This window comes from Tursiops truncatus, chromosome 5, assembly GCF_011762595.2.
Source record: "Tursiops truncatus isolate mTurTru1 chromosome 5, mTurTru1.mat.Y, whole genome shotgun sequence".
NCBI lineage: Eukaryota > Metazoa > Chordata > Mammalia > Artiodactyla > Delphinidae > Tursiops > Tursiops truncatus.
In genome coordinates this window covers 93887554-93905725 of record NC_047038.1, presented here as the reverse complement: position 1 = coordinate 93905725, position 18172 = coordinate 93887554, and the positions used below count along the sequence as shown (strand labels likewise).

Here is an 18172-nt window from a genome sequence, read left to right as displayed (position 1 = left end):
TGCAACACGATGCCTCGGGGAGAAGGAAGGCTGGGTGCGTTTCAGGACTGGGAACAAGCACCATGCTTTTAACAGGATGTTTGTGTGTACACTGTACTGAACAGTGGGAGTTAATGCTTTAATAAAAATAGAAACGGCACTGTTAAAACAGTTCTTGGTGGGGAACAGCTTCACAGACAGGTTCTACACTTCATTAAAAGATGTAATTCGGTAGTTAGCTTATTATTACTGGAACTCTGTACTACTACAAGCTAGATGGCAGCTTCAAAACTTATTTAACACTAAGATTTTGGAATTTAGTGGTAAGTAGTAAAACTACTATTTAATAACACTACCTACGAGAGCCACAATAGCGACCAACACTGAGGATGTTCGTGTGTTGTATAACATGCTCTCATTTAATCCTTTCAACAATCTCATCAACTAGCTAATATTATCCCCAATTTAAGATACAGAAACCCTCTAAGAAATTAGGCAACACCCGGTATCACATGGTTAATCTGGGACAGAACTAAGATTCATACCCAGGGCTTTATCATTCTAAAGTCAATGTTCTTTATGACACACCACACTACTAATATCAGCTTAGTAACCTGACATAAAAGGTATATATAACTCCATTATAATTAAGATATCAGCTTATGGAATAAGATATTCCCTTTCTATACAGCACCAAACAGATTCTTGATATAATTATTTGATTTCTGGGTAAAAGAATAATTACAAAATTTAATCTTGCCCATAAAGAAATGTTTAAAGCTAAGAAGGAGGAAAGCTAGATTTGATTCATTTGAAGACATGGTCTACCAAAATGTTACCTTCAGCTAAGTTTCTTAAGAAGCCCAAAAGTGATAATCATAAGCCAAGGCAACCAACAGGCATCCATACAGACAAACTAGGGCTGCTGACTGTACCGGATCTGCCATACGTGCAGCTAACAAGGAGAAGAAACAGGTATTTTCGCCTCTAAATAGTAGAGGCTATGGGACCTAGGGTTAGGGGCATAGAGTGCAGCCATTCCTCTAGTAAAAGCCCCCTATCCCTTTTTTTGAAGCTAGAATACAATGAAGCAGTACCTTGAAGATTCACAAGGAAAAATTATGTCCAACAAAGAATTATTTACCCAGCCAAATTATCAGTCAAGTGTCAGGTTAGGCAAAAAAGGCAGCAAAGTTTAAAAGTTTTCCTCCCGTGCATATATATTTTCTCAAGAAATTTGTAGAGGAGTTGCTCTACTAACCAAGAAAGAGGAAGAGAAGAGATCCAAGAATTCCCAGGACGATCGACGGGCAAAGGAAAATACTAGGATGATAAGTGCGTGGCAGGCACAGGAAGCAACCGACTCAGGCTGCGGAGCTCCGCCAGAGACATAATCAAGTAAAAATGAAAATGACAGCCACCTTAAATTGGGAGGAAATGTACGTTTCCAAATGGAGATGAATCAATGACAGGGTACAGAAAAAACCAGGGAACAAAACACAGTCATTTTTATAAACATCATTATAATTAACTCCAGGAAAAATAAAACCTTATAGAAGGAAATGTAAAAATGGCATACTGGACCTCAGTGACAAATACTTACATATGCGTAAAATGTACACATTGAACAACATGGACAACCAACAACAGTGTCAAAACTGTACTGGAAATTAGCGAAAGGACACGTGCATGTGATTGGGGCTGGGTGCTAACAGTGTAATTAATCTAAATCATCATTTTCCAAAACACGAAGTCTATACACATCATCTAAAATTGAAACAAAAAGTAAGAAATAGAAGAATAAGCATGACATATTACAATGCCAGAAGTGAAAAATTATCTCCAGGGAGTCTGAACAGGGAAAGGGTATAGGGAGGGAGCAAGCAGAGAAGTGACTGTTTTTCATTATAAACCTTGTTAAATCCAACTTTTTAAAGTAGATACACATGTTATTTTAACTTAAAAATGTAGTTTAAAAATAATTTTATAAAATTATGATAAACTGAAGAAAAGCAAAGTAAAAACTAATTCATTATAATTTCAAAGTTAAGATTAAAAGTTTTAACAGCAATTTTTCTTTCCAAATAAAAAGAACACAATTCCTAATAAAACCAGTGTAAGGAACACTAGATTTAAGACAGTGTGTCTCTTAAATTCACTTTGCCACTACAATTCTTATAGCGTTCTGCCTCATGACTGAATTCATTTTATTCTCAACTAGCACTCTCTATATGGTTTACCTAAAATTAAATTGCGCCAGAATTGTCAACTCTCAGATTCAAGTAAGATGGCTTATCACATATACATATCACCCTGTATTGCGCACACACAATACTTAGAAGTAGTTTCTTGCCTTTCTTCTGTCCTAGTCCTATAGATCTCCAGATGCTCACAGTGCCACGTGGAATATATTTTCAATGGGTAGAATTCCTTTTTCTTTTTCCAATTTCTTCATACAGCTTATGAGGAAAGTTTTTGCTTCAGAGATTCAATTATTTTACTCTTAGAGGAAAATGAATGCCTTCAAATACTTTACTGTTACCTAAAAATTATTTATAACAAAGTATTTCTAATCTTGATGATGAATAGGTCAGTGGCAGTAAGTTATTTTCAGATTTTTAAATTTTGATTATGTATTTTGAATCTGGTAAAAATAAATTAACAAAGCTAATATAGCAAAGTGACTGCCTTCTCTCTGGAGGCACATTTCTCTTATGACCATTCCCTCCTTTATTCTAGTCTATGTACTCAATTTTTCATAACCAAACTATTCCAATGTTCTTATTAACACTAAATCTAAAAATATTTTTTGGAGCAGTAGCATTTATATCAAAGGGAATTTTTAATGGTCATTGTCCTAACACCAAGGAGTATGAATTTTTAGGAATAGTCATAATTTTTTCATACAGCCAATGAATATTAATAGGTACTTACTGGGTTGGCTACCGGGAAGGATTCAAAGACAGAAAATTCATGTTTTCAACCCTCAGCAAGCTTAAAATCTAATAGAGAAGTTAAATACCCAAAGGAAAAAAGAAAAACAAAATAGCAACAGCAGCAATCAAGCTCAAATCTGTGAGCATTATTTCTAACTACAGAAATCCTAGACCAACCCCAAAATAAGGGTGCCCAAGGAAAGGGCAAATCACTGAGGCTTACTCTAGTTCCTGATTCTCCTATTCATTTCCCCAGGGTTCTTTCAGAAGCTATTAAAGAACAGACAAGAAGTTGCATAGATATGTACAAACCTGAAGGGGATTATGTAATTCCTTCTAGAGTATGAAAAAGAGCTAGTACTGAAACTGCTTTCTGCCACAAACAGATCACTATCTGAAGTCAGTGAGTACCATGTTCTTGAGAATTTATAAAGACCATTTGAGCTATTATTTAAAAAAAAAACAAAAAAACAGTAACAGTTTTTGACCTAGGGTACTGGTGGTGTGAGGGAGTGCATCTATACATATTAAGTAAACTGACACACTAAATTGTCTTCCCCAGTTAATGATTTCATATCATTCATGAAAAAGATAATCTGAAGGAAGCTAACAGAAAATGACAAAAATATGGATTGCTTATTCAATAAACGGCAAAGAGTAAAAATATGGAACATCAAAGTATATAGAAACACTCTTAGTTACTGTATTGTTCTTGATAACCAAATCTGAATGTTGAAAGGCTATAACATTGCTTCAGTGTATTATCAGAAATCCTGAACACCTATTTCTTATTTTGGCTTTACATTCACAATGCTTTTCTTTTGTTATTGTTCTCTCTTGTATGAAGTTCTTTTAAATGGTAGTGATGATGTCACATATTTTACTTGCCTGAGTGAGAAATAAATGAAACAGAACCAAAGAACATAGCTGACAATTACCTTGAATATATTAAACAAAACCTTTACCTTCTAGTAAAGCATAATTTCTTCCAATGCATTTCCCTTTTCTAAGATTAAACTCAGTTTTTCCACTCTAACTATACAAACTCAAAAATCCATTTATGCCAAAGTGGGATCCTATTCCATCCTAGTATAGTCGACAGCATTAACTAGGTAATTACTTTGAAAATATTATCACAAATATTCTTAAATGGTGAATAATTAAATTCTGGATTGAAATCAAAGCAAGGAGTAAGAAGAAAATAGGTACTTTGTCACAAGTTGTAACAAAGTCACTAATACTTTTTAAACACAGCTACAAGAGAGCATGTATAAACTAGGAAAACAGGATTTTTAAGCAAAAGCTAAGAATAAAAATGTCTATAAATGTATTTTAAGTATGTAAAAGTGAGAGATATTTTCATGCATGAAATTTTTCAATACTATCCAACAGTCGAGGTAGACAGAACCAGTTATGGTTCTACTACGCAAATCAGCATTTTTCTGTGTTTGCAAAAGGCACAAATTGAATAACCCAATGGAAAGAACATTAGGAAAACTAGGATGGCTAAAGGTTAAAATAATTTTCTGTTCTATTTGCTGTAACTAAAACCTGATTCCTACTTTGGCTTTATAATAAGGGTTTTTGCCCTTGTTACTCTTATTGTTCTTGTGTGTATTTTTTATTGATAGTCATGATGTTACATATGTAACTTGCCTGAGTGAGAAATGAAAGGAACAGAACCAAAAGGATCTTCTGGAGGATGGTTATGTGGAGCAGAAAGTGGCTCTACATTCTTATCTGAGGATGCTCTCTCCTCGAGCCTGTCTGCAAAAATAAGATGAAACAAAACAAAAAATAATATAAAAACAAAACGATCTTTAAATTTAAAAGTGGCATACAGTATAAATAAAAGTGAAAATTAAACAAAGCCTTCTTGAAAAATATGAGATTCAAAGTTCATCTGTTTAAGTATTAGTGGGTAGTCCTGAGTTTAATACATATTTGTTGCTACAAAGGCAAGTTTAACAATGTAATCACAGTGCTAGATTTCACTAAATACAATTAACCTAATAACTTAATTTGGTTTGTTTAAATACCAGTTGTCTTTAACTTGTGACATATTGGATCTGAAGTTAAACCCAGATTATTAAACAGAGACATATTTGGCAAACTTTCTCTGAAAGCACATATGGAAAAAATATTGCAAATGGTCATTCATTCATAAAATAGGTAAATCCTATTTCTCAATAGCAATAAAAAGTAATTCACTATATGTTACTTCATTTTATATTATTGTTCATTTCTCATATTACTTGGTTAAACCATTCTCATACATACAAATGCAAAGATATAGATATTTCTCTACTAAATTAAAAGTCTTAACAACAGAATTCATTTTTTCATTCAACAAATAGTTGAGCATCTAGCATGTGCCAGGCACTGTTCTAGACAATGGGCATGCAATAGCAAACAAAACGAGGACTCCTGCCCTCATGGAGTTTATATGCTGGCATGGAAAAATGACTGATAAGCAACAAGCATGAGAAATAGAGACTGTTAAAGCTAGAGAGAAAAATGTAGAGCAGGGTAAAAGGAATTAAGGGTGCAGACACAGGTTGCAGTAATAAACAGAGTGAAATAGAGTGATTCTAACAGGTACCAGGTGAGAAAAGACTCCAAGGAGGCAGGAGTAGATACCTGGGGAAGAACACAACAGGCAGAGGAAGCACTAGAGCAAAGGCTCGAGGGTGGGAGCAGGTCTGGTATGTCTGAAGAAGATTTAATATATCCTAATTCCCTAGTAGTGATTATTTTTCCCTGCTCTTAAACTCTGCACATCGCAGGTACTTTATCAGTTGAGAACTTCTGGATTTTTATAAAATGCCTATCCTCTGATTCTTGGTAATCAAATATATGCTATTAGGGACCCATTTTGCCCTTACAGATATTTTAAACATTCCCAGGACTATACTTTTCATGTTTAAGGAATTCTACGGGTAAACTATGCTAGTTTCATTTGAGTCCTAAGGGATGGCAGGATGGGGAGGGAGAATCCAAATAGAATTAGAATTCTTTAAAAATGACTCGTAACTGCAGAGTGAAACAAAAAGCCCCAAGTTAAAGCAGCAATCTCCTAGGACAGTGCTTCTCAAATTTAATGTGCATTCTAATCACCTGGGAGTTGTTAAAATGCAGATTCTGACTGGATGGTTCTGCAATGGATCCTGAAATTCTGCAGTTCAACAGGCTTCCAGATGACATGATACTGCTGGTCCAGGGAGCACAAGCTTGAGAAGGCAAGGCCCTAGAGTCTACAATATCCTGAAAATACTCAATTATTGCTATGGACAACTGATTCTTTAAACACCTTTATGACACATTTATGAGCTTTTATGGCTAAAACTAATTCTGCAATATCCACACGAAATTTTAGGTTGTTTAAATTTTTACTTAAAATTTTGTTTGAAGCACTAGTTAATATTTTAAGGCAACACATCTGACAACTGATTTATGCACAAATAAAATTTCCAAAACTTAAGAGGTTATTTTCAAATCCAATACAGAAATGGATAACAATGAAAATTTATTTTAGATGTTCTTTTTCAAGGTGTTCACTGCATACTTAATTCAGGAAATCAGTAACAAATGCTGATTGTACTATGAAAAAAAGCTTTTTCATATTTTCTTGTCCAACATATTTTCTTGTAAAGAAGTTACTTTCATAGCAACTTTCTGAAAAAATAAGGCTGGAGAACACCTTATATAACCAAGGGTGTCTTTAATTTATTGTGGTGGGAAGCCACAATCAAACTTTAAGGAGAGGCCTAAGATTCACTGAATCACAGAGGATACCTGTGGGTTACCAATTTTATCAGGCCCTGATAAAATTATACTTATATATATATATATATATATATATATATATTTGCATGTAAGTATATAGTTTATAGGTACTTAGGTCAAAATCAGGACCAGATTTCCTTCCTAAACCATCTGCATCATAATTGCCAGGACTCCCGTACAAAATGTATTTATACTCCTGTATAAAACCTGGGTCCTATCACAGACCTAATGAATCAGATTATGAGAGTAGAAGCTTGGGAATCTACATATTAACATATTCTCCAGGTTTATAAACCACTACTGTTCCAATGGTTCCCAGCATATAAAAATGCAAAGTTACCACTAAAGTTCTTTGAATCCTCACGCAGTGATGTATTATCTCCATCTATCTATGGTAAATTCATGGTAAATGTATAAACAGCACCATGTAGTTATGACAAGAGTACAAATACTATCATGTAGGGGTAAACAAATATTTTTTATACATGGGGTCCCCATGAGTTAAAATATGAAGATACTGTTCCATACAAAGTTCATTTATCCAATTATTTCACAACAGGAAGCAGAATAAACTCACTATAAAATGAATCATGCTCTCATTGTTCCAAAAAACACAGGATCAATTCTTCCATGGAAGATTTTTTAAAAAACATTTAGATTTCTAAAGTTTACATGATAATCTGGGTCCCAGGGCACAAAATAAAAGATAAACATACATATTAATTTTTTTAATTATCAATTACCTATAAATAAAAACTAACAAAATGGTATGTAGAGTTTCAAATACATAGTCACCCCTAAAATGTATTTAAGCTCCATTTTCAAAGAACTGGTTTTCTTTTCATTAGAGCAAAACTTGAGCTTGATTTGTCCAATATAAGAAACTTACCTCTTCCTGCCTTCCCAAAAGAATTGTGTGCTGAATAAAGACAGTATCTTTTCAAGAATTATAATGGATACAGATGGCAAAAATACAGGATTTTAAAATCCTAAAATCAAACTGTATTTCATACTATCATCAGAAAATTAATATACTCTAAAAAGTTAATTCAGCAGCTTATATGGATAATGGCTTGAATAGCCAAAAGGTTAAAGAATAAGGTTTAAAAGTACAGTCTTCATCTGATACTTTTGACATTGTTCTAATATACCTGAAAAGTTCTGTTATTCTGCCCTAAAGGAACAGTGATAGGTCTGAATCAGCTTAAAATGGTGAGAGTTACTGTTTTACAACAAACTAACTATATATACAGATGTTTATATCTATTTCATACTGTGGCTTCAGAAAAAAACACCCAACACATTCAGTAGAATATGCAAAGCAGCCACAGTCTTTAGTTTCTTCCTTTTAGTTATTTTGATGCAATTTTAAACAGAAATAAACAATAAATCCACTATCAACAAGAAAACAATATTCCATCAAGTATTACTTTTAATTAACATGTAGAGCTACACAACTATTCAAACAAATGCAACTTAAAAATTTTCCCAATGCAAAAACCTGTATTCTAATTCGTGTTTAATGTATTAAATATTATGACAATTAGATTTCTGAAGTTTACGTACTAATCTGGATGCTTTGATACAAAAGACCATGAAAAATACAAGCTTAAACTGTAAAAAATACTGAGACTAGCTTTATTAATAACACTTAATTTCGATTTAATGTTTTAGTCTTAAATAGGAACAGGTAAAAAATTCCAAACCATAAATATTGTTACACTGAAAGCAAAAGCAAGAAGAATTTGATTTATGTTTTATATGTTAAATCCCTTTGCCAGCTGGATTCAACTGTTCTCTTAAAGATCACTAAAAAACCGGTTTTTTTATCACCAGTTACTGGTATCTTGGAATTTTAGTATTTCAAAATATAATTTTTAAATTACCTTCTGGAAAATACACACAAGTAAAATATTTCCTAGACAGCACATCTTTTTGCTTTTTTTTTTAAATAAATAACCACATACCATTTAAAAACTAAAACCTCAAATGGCAATGTTTTATTCTGAACAATCATTACATGGGCAATGCCTATATTTTTAAGGACCATACATAAAAGTATTCAGCTTCTCTCTGGAAAGCTTTCATAAGCCAAATATAAAAAATCTCAGAAAGGACTTTGAAAAATTGTTGATAAATATCTGTGCTGAGAAAAAAGATAAATTTGATATTCCAAACACACTGATAATTTATTCATTTTGGAAAAAGTTGATAGGGACAGAGGAACCAACCAGTAATGACCAACAATCAATTTTCATTACACCGTTAGTCTACTGAAACTCTTGAGGTTCTAGAAGAGGTCTTTTGCCCATCGGTGTAATTTAAACCCTTATCAAGTAGATCAAATATTAGATACCTTATTGGTTGTGAGTGAAACGGGTGCTAAGATGACTCAATATTACAATAAAGTCAAATCTGGGAGGAAATCTTTCTAAACTATATTCTATACTTTATTGATTTCTTTATAAACTTTATTAAAGACATTTCAGCTTTTTTGAACCCCATTACTATAACTATCAATTATTAAGGGAAAACCAGACATTTTTCCATCTCTTTCCATGCTGTCATACATCACTTCTGCTGTTGATGTGTTTGCCCACAAAGCCCCGTCTATTTGGTTTTTTTAATTGCCAGCTGAGAAACCTGACAGTTTAGATATAATTTTTAAATGCTGGTTATAGAGCAATAACCTCAGGAGTCAGAGCCCAAAGACTTATACAGAAGGTGAGAAAAGCAGAGGTGACATTTATGGAGTGCCCAGACTCTTTAAAGACATTATTTAATCTTCTTGACAACCCTATGAAGCAAGCATCATTATACCCAGTTTATAAATAAGTAAGTGAAACAGCAGTTAGGTGACTTTACAGAGGTAAACCTAGTTAAATGACTTGGCCAGGTATCAGAATTCACGTTTTCTGGTGCTATGTGCCAATTTCAGTACACTGTCCTTGTGACAGTGATTTCAATAGCTCGGGGACCATCTAGGCAGTTTCCCGAATGGCTGAGTTGCTCCATGTCTGACCTCCAGATAAAGTTCCTCCTGCACTGACATCTGGAACTTAGTATCTTTCCATATCTAATGCTGCAATGAAGTCTGAACTCTCTTGGCATACACATGTGTATACAAACACATACACAAATTACACATGTAATCAGACTTTAAAGTTTGAAAGCAAATAGCTGGTTAAGAGTTTTACATGCTAAATCCAATTTTTATGAAGTTAGGTATACATGAATATTTGTATGCCATTCTTGCCTATGCAAAGTAACTAACACTTGGGTGTCACTACAAATTCTAGGGAGCTTAGAATAACATTTTTATAAGGCACAAAAAAATGTGAATACTTTACCCATTCCATAAATTGATTTATTTTTTAAAAACAGTGGGGAGGGGAATGTTCACCCAAAGAGTAGAAAACACTGATTTAGCAAACCTTAGTTACTATCCTGGTCAGAATACATTAAAATGAATATCTTAATTTTCCCTTTTGCTTTAAAAATAATTCTGTAAATTACAATGATTGGTTACCCCCTGTATCTCCCTATCACCTCCCTAAAGGAAAGAGATATTTTACTTCCTTTTTTAAATATCTTGCTTTGGGGACCACTCAACATAAATTGTAGGAAAAATGCCAAACAAAAATGTTGTAGTTTAAAACAAATTTTTTTAATAAAAAAAAAAATGTAAGATTGGTTTTACCAAAGTCAACAAACCTTTATTAAAGGCTCAGAACTCATTTTTATATCTGCATTTAATCAATTTAATTTTTCATAATCATATAACCAATATGTAAAATACCAATTTAAATTCCAAACAACTATTCTTACATGAATTCAGGGCATTTACAAACTTTATATAAAATATATACCAATTTGGAACAAAGTACTTCATCTAATTAATGTTCTCATAAGGCCAGTTACCTAAAATAAAATAGAAACTAGGAACTATACCTAGGGACCATCAAGACCCTCTTTTCACATGCAAAATGGGGAAACACACTGGACACACACATGCACACACACACGCCCAAGACTCAGAAACCTGACAATTATCTATAGACTCTCCAGGAGTGAGCTTTTTGCTACTGTTTTGCAACCTCCCCAAAATACTCCATACATACCTTTTCCAAAAAATAACTTCTAAAATATGTATAGCGAGACTTGACATATATATTAGGTAGTTTAAGATAAGGCAATGACTGCAAGTAAAAACATTGAGATATCTGATTTAAAATGGAAAAGAATTTATTTCACTTTTGCCATACCAGGACAACAAGGCAGCCCGTTTATGTCACCACTCATTAAAGGGACATTACAAAACATTAACATAATGTAGTAGCCATGTTTTCTTTCAGGCACTTTCAAAGGGCATCTCAGACCCACAATATCTTCTACTGAGTGTGCAAGAAAACAGAGCTGCAAAATGATTAGTAAGGCAAGATACTAATCTCTCCCTTTTTATTTGAGCATTAATTTTCCATTTTTTGGAGATTTCTGAATTAACATTCAAAGATATGCAGTATTTAAGTGCTCGGAATTAGCATATTATCAGCAATCTTGGGTTTAACAGCTACTATCAAGCAATTGATTTCTAAAGCACACAATATAGTTTGATAGTATATGTAAAAGAAGATGGCCTGAATTTTGCCCTCAAATGCACAAAAAGAATTTTCTCTTTACCATCCCAAAACAGTCTTTGGCCTTGCTGAATAATTATAGAGCTGTTATTTTACTGTGAAGCAAAATAAGCCTTCAAGTGTCCCTTACTTGATCTTAGAAGGTCAAATTCTCTGTCCAACAGTTCCTCTTCTGTTAACTTGGAGAAATTATCCTCTCCAAAAGGATTCCACCCTGACATATCAGGTGGGTTACTGATGTTCTTCTGATTTGTAATATTTGCAACTGCCTCTTTATCAGCAACTGACCTAGAGTAAAAATTAAGAGAGGAAAAAAATACATTATAATTGAAAATTTTAAAGTTTCCTAGTTCATACTTTATAAACACTTGGAAAAGCAGATGATTTTATTATGATGGAGGTGGCAGTAAGGGCATGGATTGGAAAGGAGACCACATGGGATTTGAATCACCTCCATAAAGGTCACTAGCTGTGTACCCTTGGGCAAGTTCCTTAACTTCTCTAGGTCTCAACTTCCTTATCTGTGAAACAAGAGTAGCAGTATCCACCTCATAGGGTTACTGGGAAGATTAAATGATTTAATACATGTAAAGCAGAGAGAACATAAATAAATAAATAAGCACTCATTAAATATTAACTATTATTTATCATAGTGAATAAACCTTAAAGTGAAAATCAGTTCCCATATCAAACAGTATCACTCTAAAATCACTACTGAATAAGGTGATTTTATGTCCTGTTTATGCTGAGAGACATCACAATAATTTTCCTTTTGACAAAGACATTCTCTACATAGCTACCAACAAAAGGTGAGCTGCTAGAATTGCTTTATGAATTGCCTAAAACTAGAGGAGGGTTATTTTCTATATAATAAATTATTCGTGGTGTTTAAAATATCTATAGTCTTCCCTGGTGGCGCAGTGGTTGAGAGTCCGCCTGCGGATGCAGGGGACACGGGTTCGTGCCCCGGTCCGGGAAGATCCCACATGCCGCAGAGCGGCTGGGCCCGTGAGCCATGGCCGCTGAGCCTGCGCGTCCGGAGCCTGTGCTCCGCAACGGGAGAGGCCACAACAGTGAGAGGCCCGCATACCGCAAAAACAAACAAACAAACAAACAACAACAAAAAAATCTATAGTCTGGAGCCTAGGACTACTGGTTCTATGAAATTTATCCAATAGGCCTCTTGGCTTTTAATAGAAGATGAGAGTTTAAAGCCTTCTTAACCTAAGAATACCTGGGTACCTCTCCCTCAACCCAGCCTGGAAATACAGCATAGGCACGAGGCAGTATAACAAAGTTGTCAAGTTCATTTAACAATTCAGATCCAGACCTTCTAACACCAGTAGTGGAGGGAGAATCTCTATGTGCTTCTAAAGAAGTATCTCAATTTTGCAAGCCTTGACTCATCCCCTTAAATTCACCTTCCCCTTGGGAGCTCACTTCCATTGCCACCACACAGATCTTGAAAGGGAAGAAAGGGCAAAAGTTGCCCATTTAATCCCCTAGCCCAAGCCCCTTCAGTATAGTTGAGCCAAGAATGGAACGTTTGAACACTCACTGAAAGCTAGAATTGGCCAACTAGTAGATAGTCTTTCTAGTAAATATAACTTAGGTATCTTAATAATAAATGTAATTCAGTTTAGAACCCACTCTAGGAATGCATCAACTGCCTCTGTATGAAGGAATCCCATCTCTAATTCCAAAACTACCTTCAAGGACTTTCCAAGTTCTAGCAACACAGATAAGAGAGGTTAAAACTCAAAGAGAAATGGGCATGCCCCTCCTGCCTGTCAATGATCCTTTTACAACTTTAGAATTCCCGATCTGAATCATCTTCCTCCTGTTGCTGGAATGAATTTATGGATGCTTCTTCGTAGACTGTAACTCAAGGGAGGGTGTCACCTTAACCTACACTTCAAACACGTGTTAAAATACGTCTGCAAGTTCTTTGACACTCCTCCCTTCAAAGGGTGGAACCAAATTCCCCTGCCCTTGAATGTGGGCTAGATCTAGTGACTCAGATAACAAATGAAATATGGTGGAAGTGCCAACGTGTGACTTCTGAGACTAGATCATAAAAGGCATCAAAGGTTCCTCCTTGCCCTCTCTTTTGGACCACGTGTTCTGAAAGAAACCAGAATAAACAATTCCTTGTTCAAAACAGTCTTTGATTTTGCCAAAGAGAATACTCAAGCAGCCTTTTAGAGAGATCCATGTGACAAAAAACTGAGGCCTCCTGCCCAAAGCCATGTGAGTGACCTTACAAACAGATCCACCAGTACCAGGCAAGCCTTCAGTGGACTGCAGCCCCAGCCAACATCTTAACTGTAACCTCATGAGAGACCCTTCCCTGGTCATAACCATACAGGTAAGCTACTCCTAAATTCCTGATCCAAAGAAAGTGTGTGAGATAATAAATGTTTATCATCGTTTTAAACTACTAAGTTTGTCAAACAAAGAATGTCTTAACATATAAGCTAATAATTTTCTTAGCCTTAAATGCTGCTGGATGTTGCTAAGCCTTATTTGCAAATAGCCGTTAGCAGAATTAACTGATGGAAATGGAAAGAAGGATGGAGATGCAAAGGGGTCAGGAGAGAGGACTAGTAAGAGAACAAAGGGAACTCTAAGATGGGCTCTAAATTAATTCAGGAGCCACTTAGTGACTCTACTCCATGATAACACCCACTGCCACAATAATTTCCTTTGTATTCAATGGAAAAATACTTGCCTATTGGCACTATAAGAGGAGTCCATTATGGTTCCAACCTGAGCTGGAAGTGATGAAGTGTAGGACACTAAGGCTGGTGAGAACTCTTGAGGGGAAGTGAGATATTCTGGTGATGCCTGTTGTTGAGACTGCTGATGTTGAGCTAGCATTTGCTGCTGCAAGAAAGCCTGCTGATACTGCTGCATCTGAAACAAAAAATGCCGTTATACAAAACAATGCTCAAGGTCACTAAAGCACTGTTAGCATTGCCCCTATTTACTATGCTCTTTCCTTTTCACACTGGCAACAAAATCAGAAACATGAAAAACAATTTTTATCTGAAGGAGCGGCTCGCTACTAGAAAACTACAAGGTGAAATAAATCTAAAGGACTCCCCTGGTGGTCCAGTGGTTAAGACTTTGCCTTCCAGGGCAGGGAGAGCGGGTTCGATCCCTGGGGGAACTAAGATCCCACATGCCTGGCGGCCAAAAAACCAAAACAGAAATAAATCTATTTAAGAAGTTGTTTAACTGGACTTACTGTGGTGATCATTTTGTAATATATCCAAATATCGAAATATTACGTTATCTCAGGTAGACAGTTTCAGGTAAACGAATATAATCTTATGTCAATTATACCTCAATTAAAAAAAAAAGGAACTGGAAAGTTAGCGTCACCTGGCAGGATTCAAAAATTCTCCTTTAAATAGTTTAATAAAAAATGATATGGTAGTTTAAAGTCACTTGGTATAGCAGTTGCTGTAAAAACAGGTCAAACTATTCTCTGAAGCAAATGCAACTTTCCTTTGGGTTTCTTTTCTTTTCTTTTCTTCAACAGACATTTGCCAAATGAGAGAGACATATGACAAGAGATCCTGGGTAACCAATCATCTCCTTATACTATCAGATAAGATGTGCCAGATCCACGTTCAGCCCAATGTAAAGCTGCTTGAGAATACATATCTGGCTTTGATAAAATACATGTTAATAAACTAAGGAGTTGATTCTGAATTATTAAATTCTGAATAATACAATTCGTACTGTGAATTCCAACATTGGAATGTATACTCAGAGAGAAATCTCTAGAAATTACGTAACGCTTACCATTGTAGGATACTGTGATGCAGAAGGTTGCGGCTGATATACTGAATGCATTAAAAACTGTTGTTGAAGTATCTGTTGCTGTTGCACTGCATGTTGATACTACAATTGGAAAAACAAACTCATCAGTATTACTCATGCCTTTTTTGTGCGAGAACCTTTTTTTTTAGGTATTGATCTTACCATAACAATGACTTGGGTACTCAATAGTCCAAACACTAATGTAAGATACCTATAGTCAGTAAGTGACTATAACTTAAATCAGCTTATTGGAATTGGTTTCAAAATTATCAATGAAACATAACAGATTCAACTAAAACCATCTCCAGCACAGTTTAAGGATGTCTGGAAGAAACCTAAACCTAAACACGTTTACCAGCTAATGAAGACCCCTGAAGTGACTTGTGTCCAGGAACCATTACAGTAAATTCCCAAGATCCTCTGTCTCCCCTTCAATGATATCTTCTGGCCATCCAATGGCACCCCTATTTAACTATCCTCCACTCTGGGTCTATCAGTCAAGACCAGAGGACGGGGTACACCCATGAGAAGTAGCATACATATAAACTGGCTCAAAAATAGTTCAGAAAATGATGGAAGGATGATGATGACAGTCATTAAATTTAAAATAGTTTAGTGCTAACTAGAGATGCGCAGGTTCTGATGAGGCAAAGGACAGACTAGAACTTCAGGTCATATTTTTCTATGTCCCTTCCAACTGTAAATGCCAACCCTACACACACACACACACACACACACACACCCAACAAAGGCAAAAAAAGAAAAAATAACAAAAACCCAAGACAATATTACTTCTGAAAGTCTTAGTATCACCTTTCCAACAATAACATTATTAGGCTATATATATGAACTCAAAATGTAACCTGAAAAAGATAATATTCATCATAAATTGCAGTACTTATTTGCAATGCCACATGACTGGGTGAACATCGTTTGCTTCAAAAAGCCACGATACAACCTATTACAACAGGAGTATTCTTGAGTATCTCACAGAATGCAAATAAAATATATATTCTTTTTTTTAAATTTTTTATTTATTTATTTTTGGCTGCGTTGGGTCTTCACTGCTGTGAGAAGGCTTTCTCTAGCTGCGTCGAGTGGGGGCTGCTCTTCGTTGTGGTGCTCAGGCTTCTCACTGCAGTGGCTTCTCTTGTTGTGGAGCGTAAGCTCTAGGCATGCAGGCTTCAGTAGCTGTGGCATGTGGGCTCAGTAGTTGTGGCACACGGGCTTAGTTGCTCCCTGGCATGTGGGATCTTCCCGGACCAGGACTCGAACCCGTGTCCCCTGCATTGGCAGGCTGACTTTTAACCACTGCACCACTACAGAAGTCCAAACTACATATTCTTTTAATAATCAGGAAACTGAGCAAAATGTTTACTCCAATCTACAGTTCAAAGTACCCATGATACAAAAGGGAATTCACTGCTATTCAAGAGCGGCATGAATTCCACAACAGTACTTCTGTATCTCAAGTAACGAAAGAATCACCTGCTGCATATAAGCATCCTGAAGTAGCTGCTGTTGCTGCTGAGGATGACGATGCTGCAGATGAAGCTGCTGCAATCTCCAGTCTCCCTGCTGTAACTGCTGAAGTACTCGATGCTGCTGTGGAGGCTGCTGAGTGGGCCCCTGACCCAGTAAAATCTCAGGGCCATTTCCAGGTCTCAGCGCTCCTATAAGAGGTTTCCGAAAACTTACATTAACATACTCATGACTTCAATAAAATGGCTGCATTTCAAAACACGCATTCCAATAATCATTAACCAAGGCATTCATATCCTCATCTTATAGAAACTTCCATGTGCGTATAGTCTAAAGGGATTATTTACTATAATAAAAGTACCCATGAAAGTTAATTTTGTCAGTTACCACTCGTGAACAAGTCAACATCTCAGAAACACTTAATCTTTCACACTTCATCTCTCCATGAACACACCAACCATGCCAATTTGAAATGCTCCACATTTCTCAACTGTATCATGCACCATCACGAGTCTGCATCTTTGCTGACATGATTCTCTGTCTAAAATGCCACTTTCCACCCACTGCAACTCTTCTTACCTTTAAAGTTTATCTCAAATCTCTCTTCCTTCTTCCTTCCTTTAGTGCTTCCACTCAGTTTATAAAGTTTCTTTTTGCCTTGCACATATTAATTGTTTACATGGTTATTTCCTAACTGAAGGATGGGGTGAAGACTTATTTATTATTTCTTTTAGTGCCCCAAAGAACTTTTTACATAACAGATGTTCAATAAATGCTGCTGTAGTGAATCTACTAACACTGTCTCCTAAACAGGCATTTTTTTATAAGCTTTATAAATTTTACCATAGGAAAATCCTATGAATAAACTTTTGAAATAACCGAAAAAGGATGAGACAGACAACTTCAAAAAGAGGAAATTCAATATACTATAATTTCTATATTCTCTTCCAACAAGTTACCATAAATTCAAATATGACTCTTTAACCCTAAGGGGAGAAAAGGACGGAGAGTGCAAGAAGAGAGAGAGAAGGATTCTTTTTCATCAATGTTAATGTCTTCAAACCTCCACAGGCCTTAAGAATATACAGTGCAGAAAAGACAGTCTCTTCAATAAGTGGTGCTGGGAAAACTGGACAGCTACATGTAAAAGAATGAAATTAGAACACTCCCTAACACCATACACAAAAATAAACTCAAAATGGATTCATAGACCTAAATGTAAGGCCAGAAACTATCAAACTCTTAGAGGAAAACATAGGCAGAACACTCTATGACATAAATCACAGCACAATCCTTTTTGACCCACCTCCTAGAGAAATGGAAATAAAAACAAAAATAAACAAATGGACCTAATGAAACTTAAAAACTTTTGCACAGCAAAGGAAACCATAAACAAGAAGAAAAGACAACCCTCAGAATGGGAGAAAATATTTGGAAATGAAGCAACTGACAAAGGATTAATCTCCAAAATTTACAAGCAGCTCATGCAGCTCAATATCAAAAAAACGAAAAATCCAATCC

General features: G+C 35.5%; 1 protein-coding gene across 4 annotated transcripts in view; it reads right to left on the bottom strand.

Annotated features, from left to right (window-relative positions):
- Positions 1-18172, bottom strand: part of BMP2K (BMP2 inducible kinase) — a 124011-nt gene that overhangs the window by 14336 nt on the left and 91503 nt on the right. For 3 of the 4 annotated variants that reach the window (XM_019932779.3, XM_019932781.3, XM_073805379.1), the window contains 5 exons: positions 16658-16842; positions 15152-15250; positions 14070-14254; positions 11469-11626; positions 4572-4682 (listed from right to left, as the gene is read on the bottom strand). In XM_019932779.3, coding sequence (XP_019788338.2) covers positions 4572-4682; positions 11469-11626; positions 14070-14254; positions 15152-15250; positions 16658-16842 — 738 coding nt within the window. The remainder of the gene's footprint in view (positions 1-4571; positions 4683-11468; positions 11627-14069; positions 14255-15151; positions 15251-16657; positions 16843-18172) is intronic. The other variant, XM_019932780.3, reaches the window with a different exon arrangement.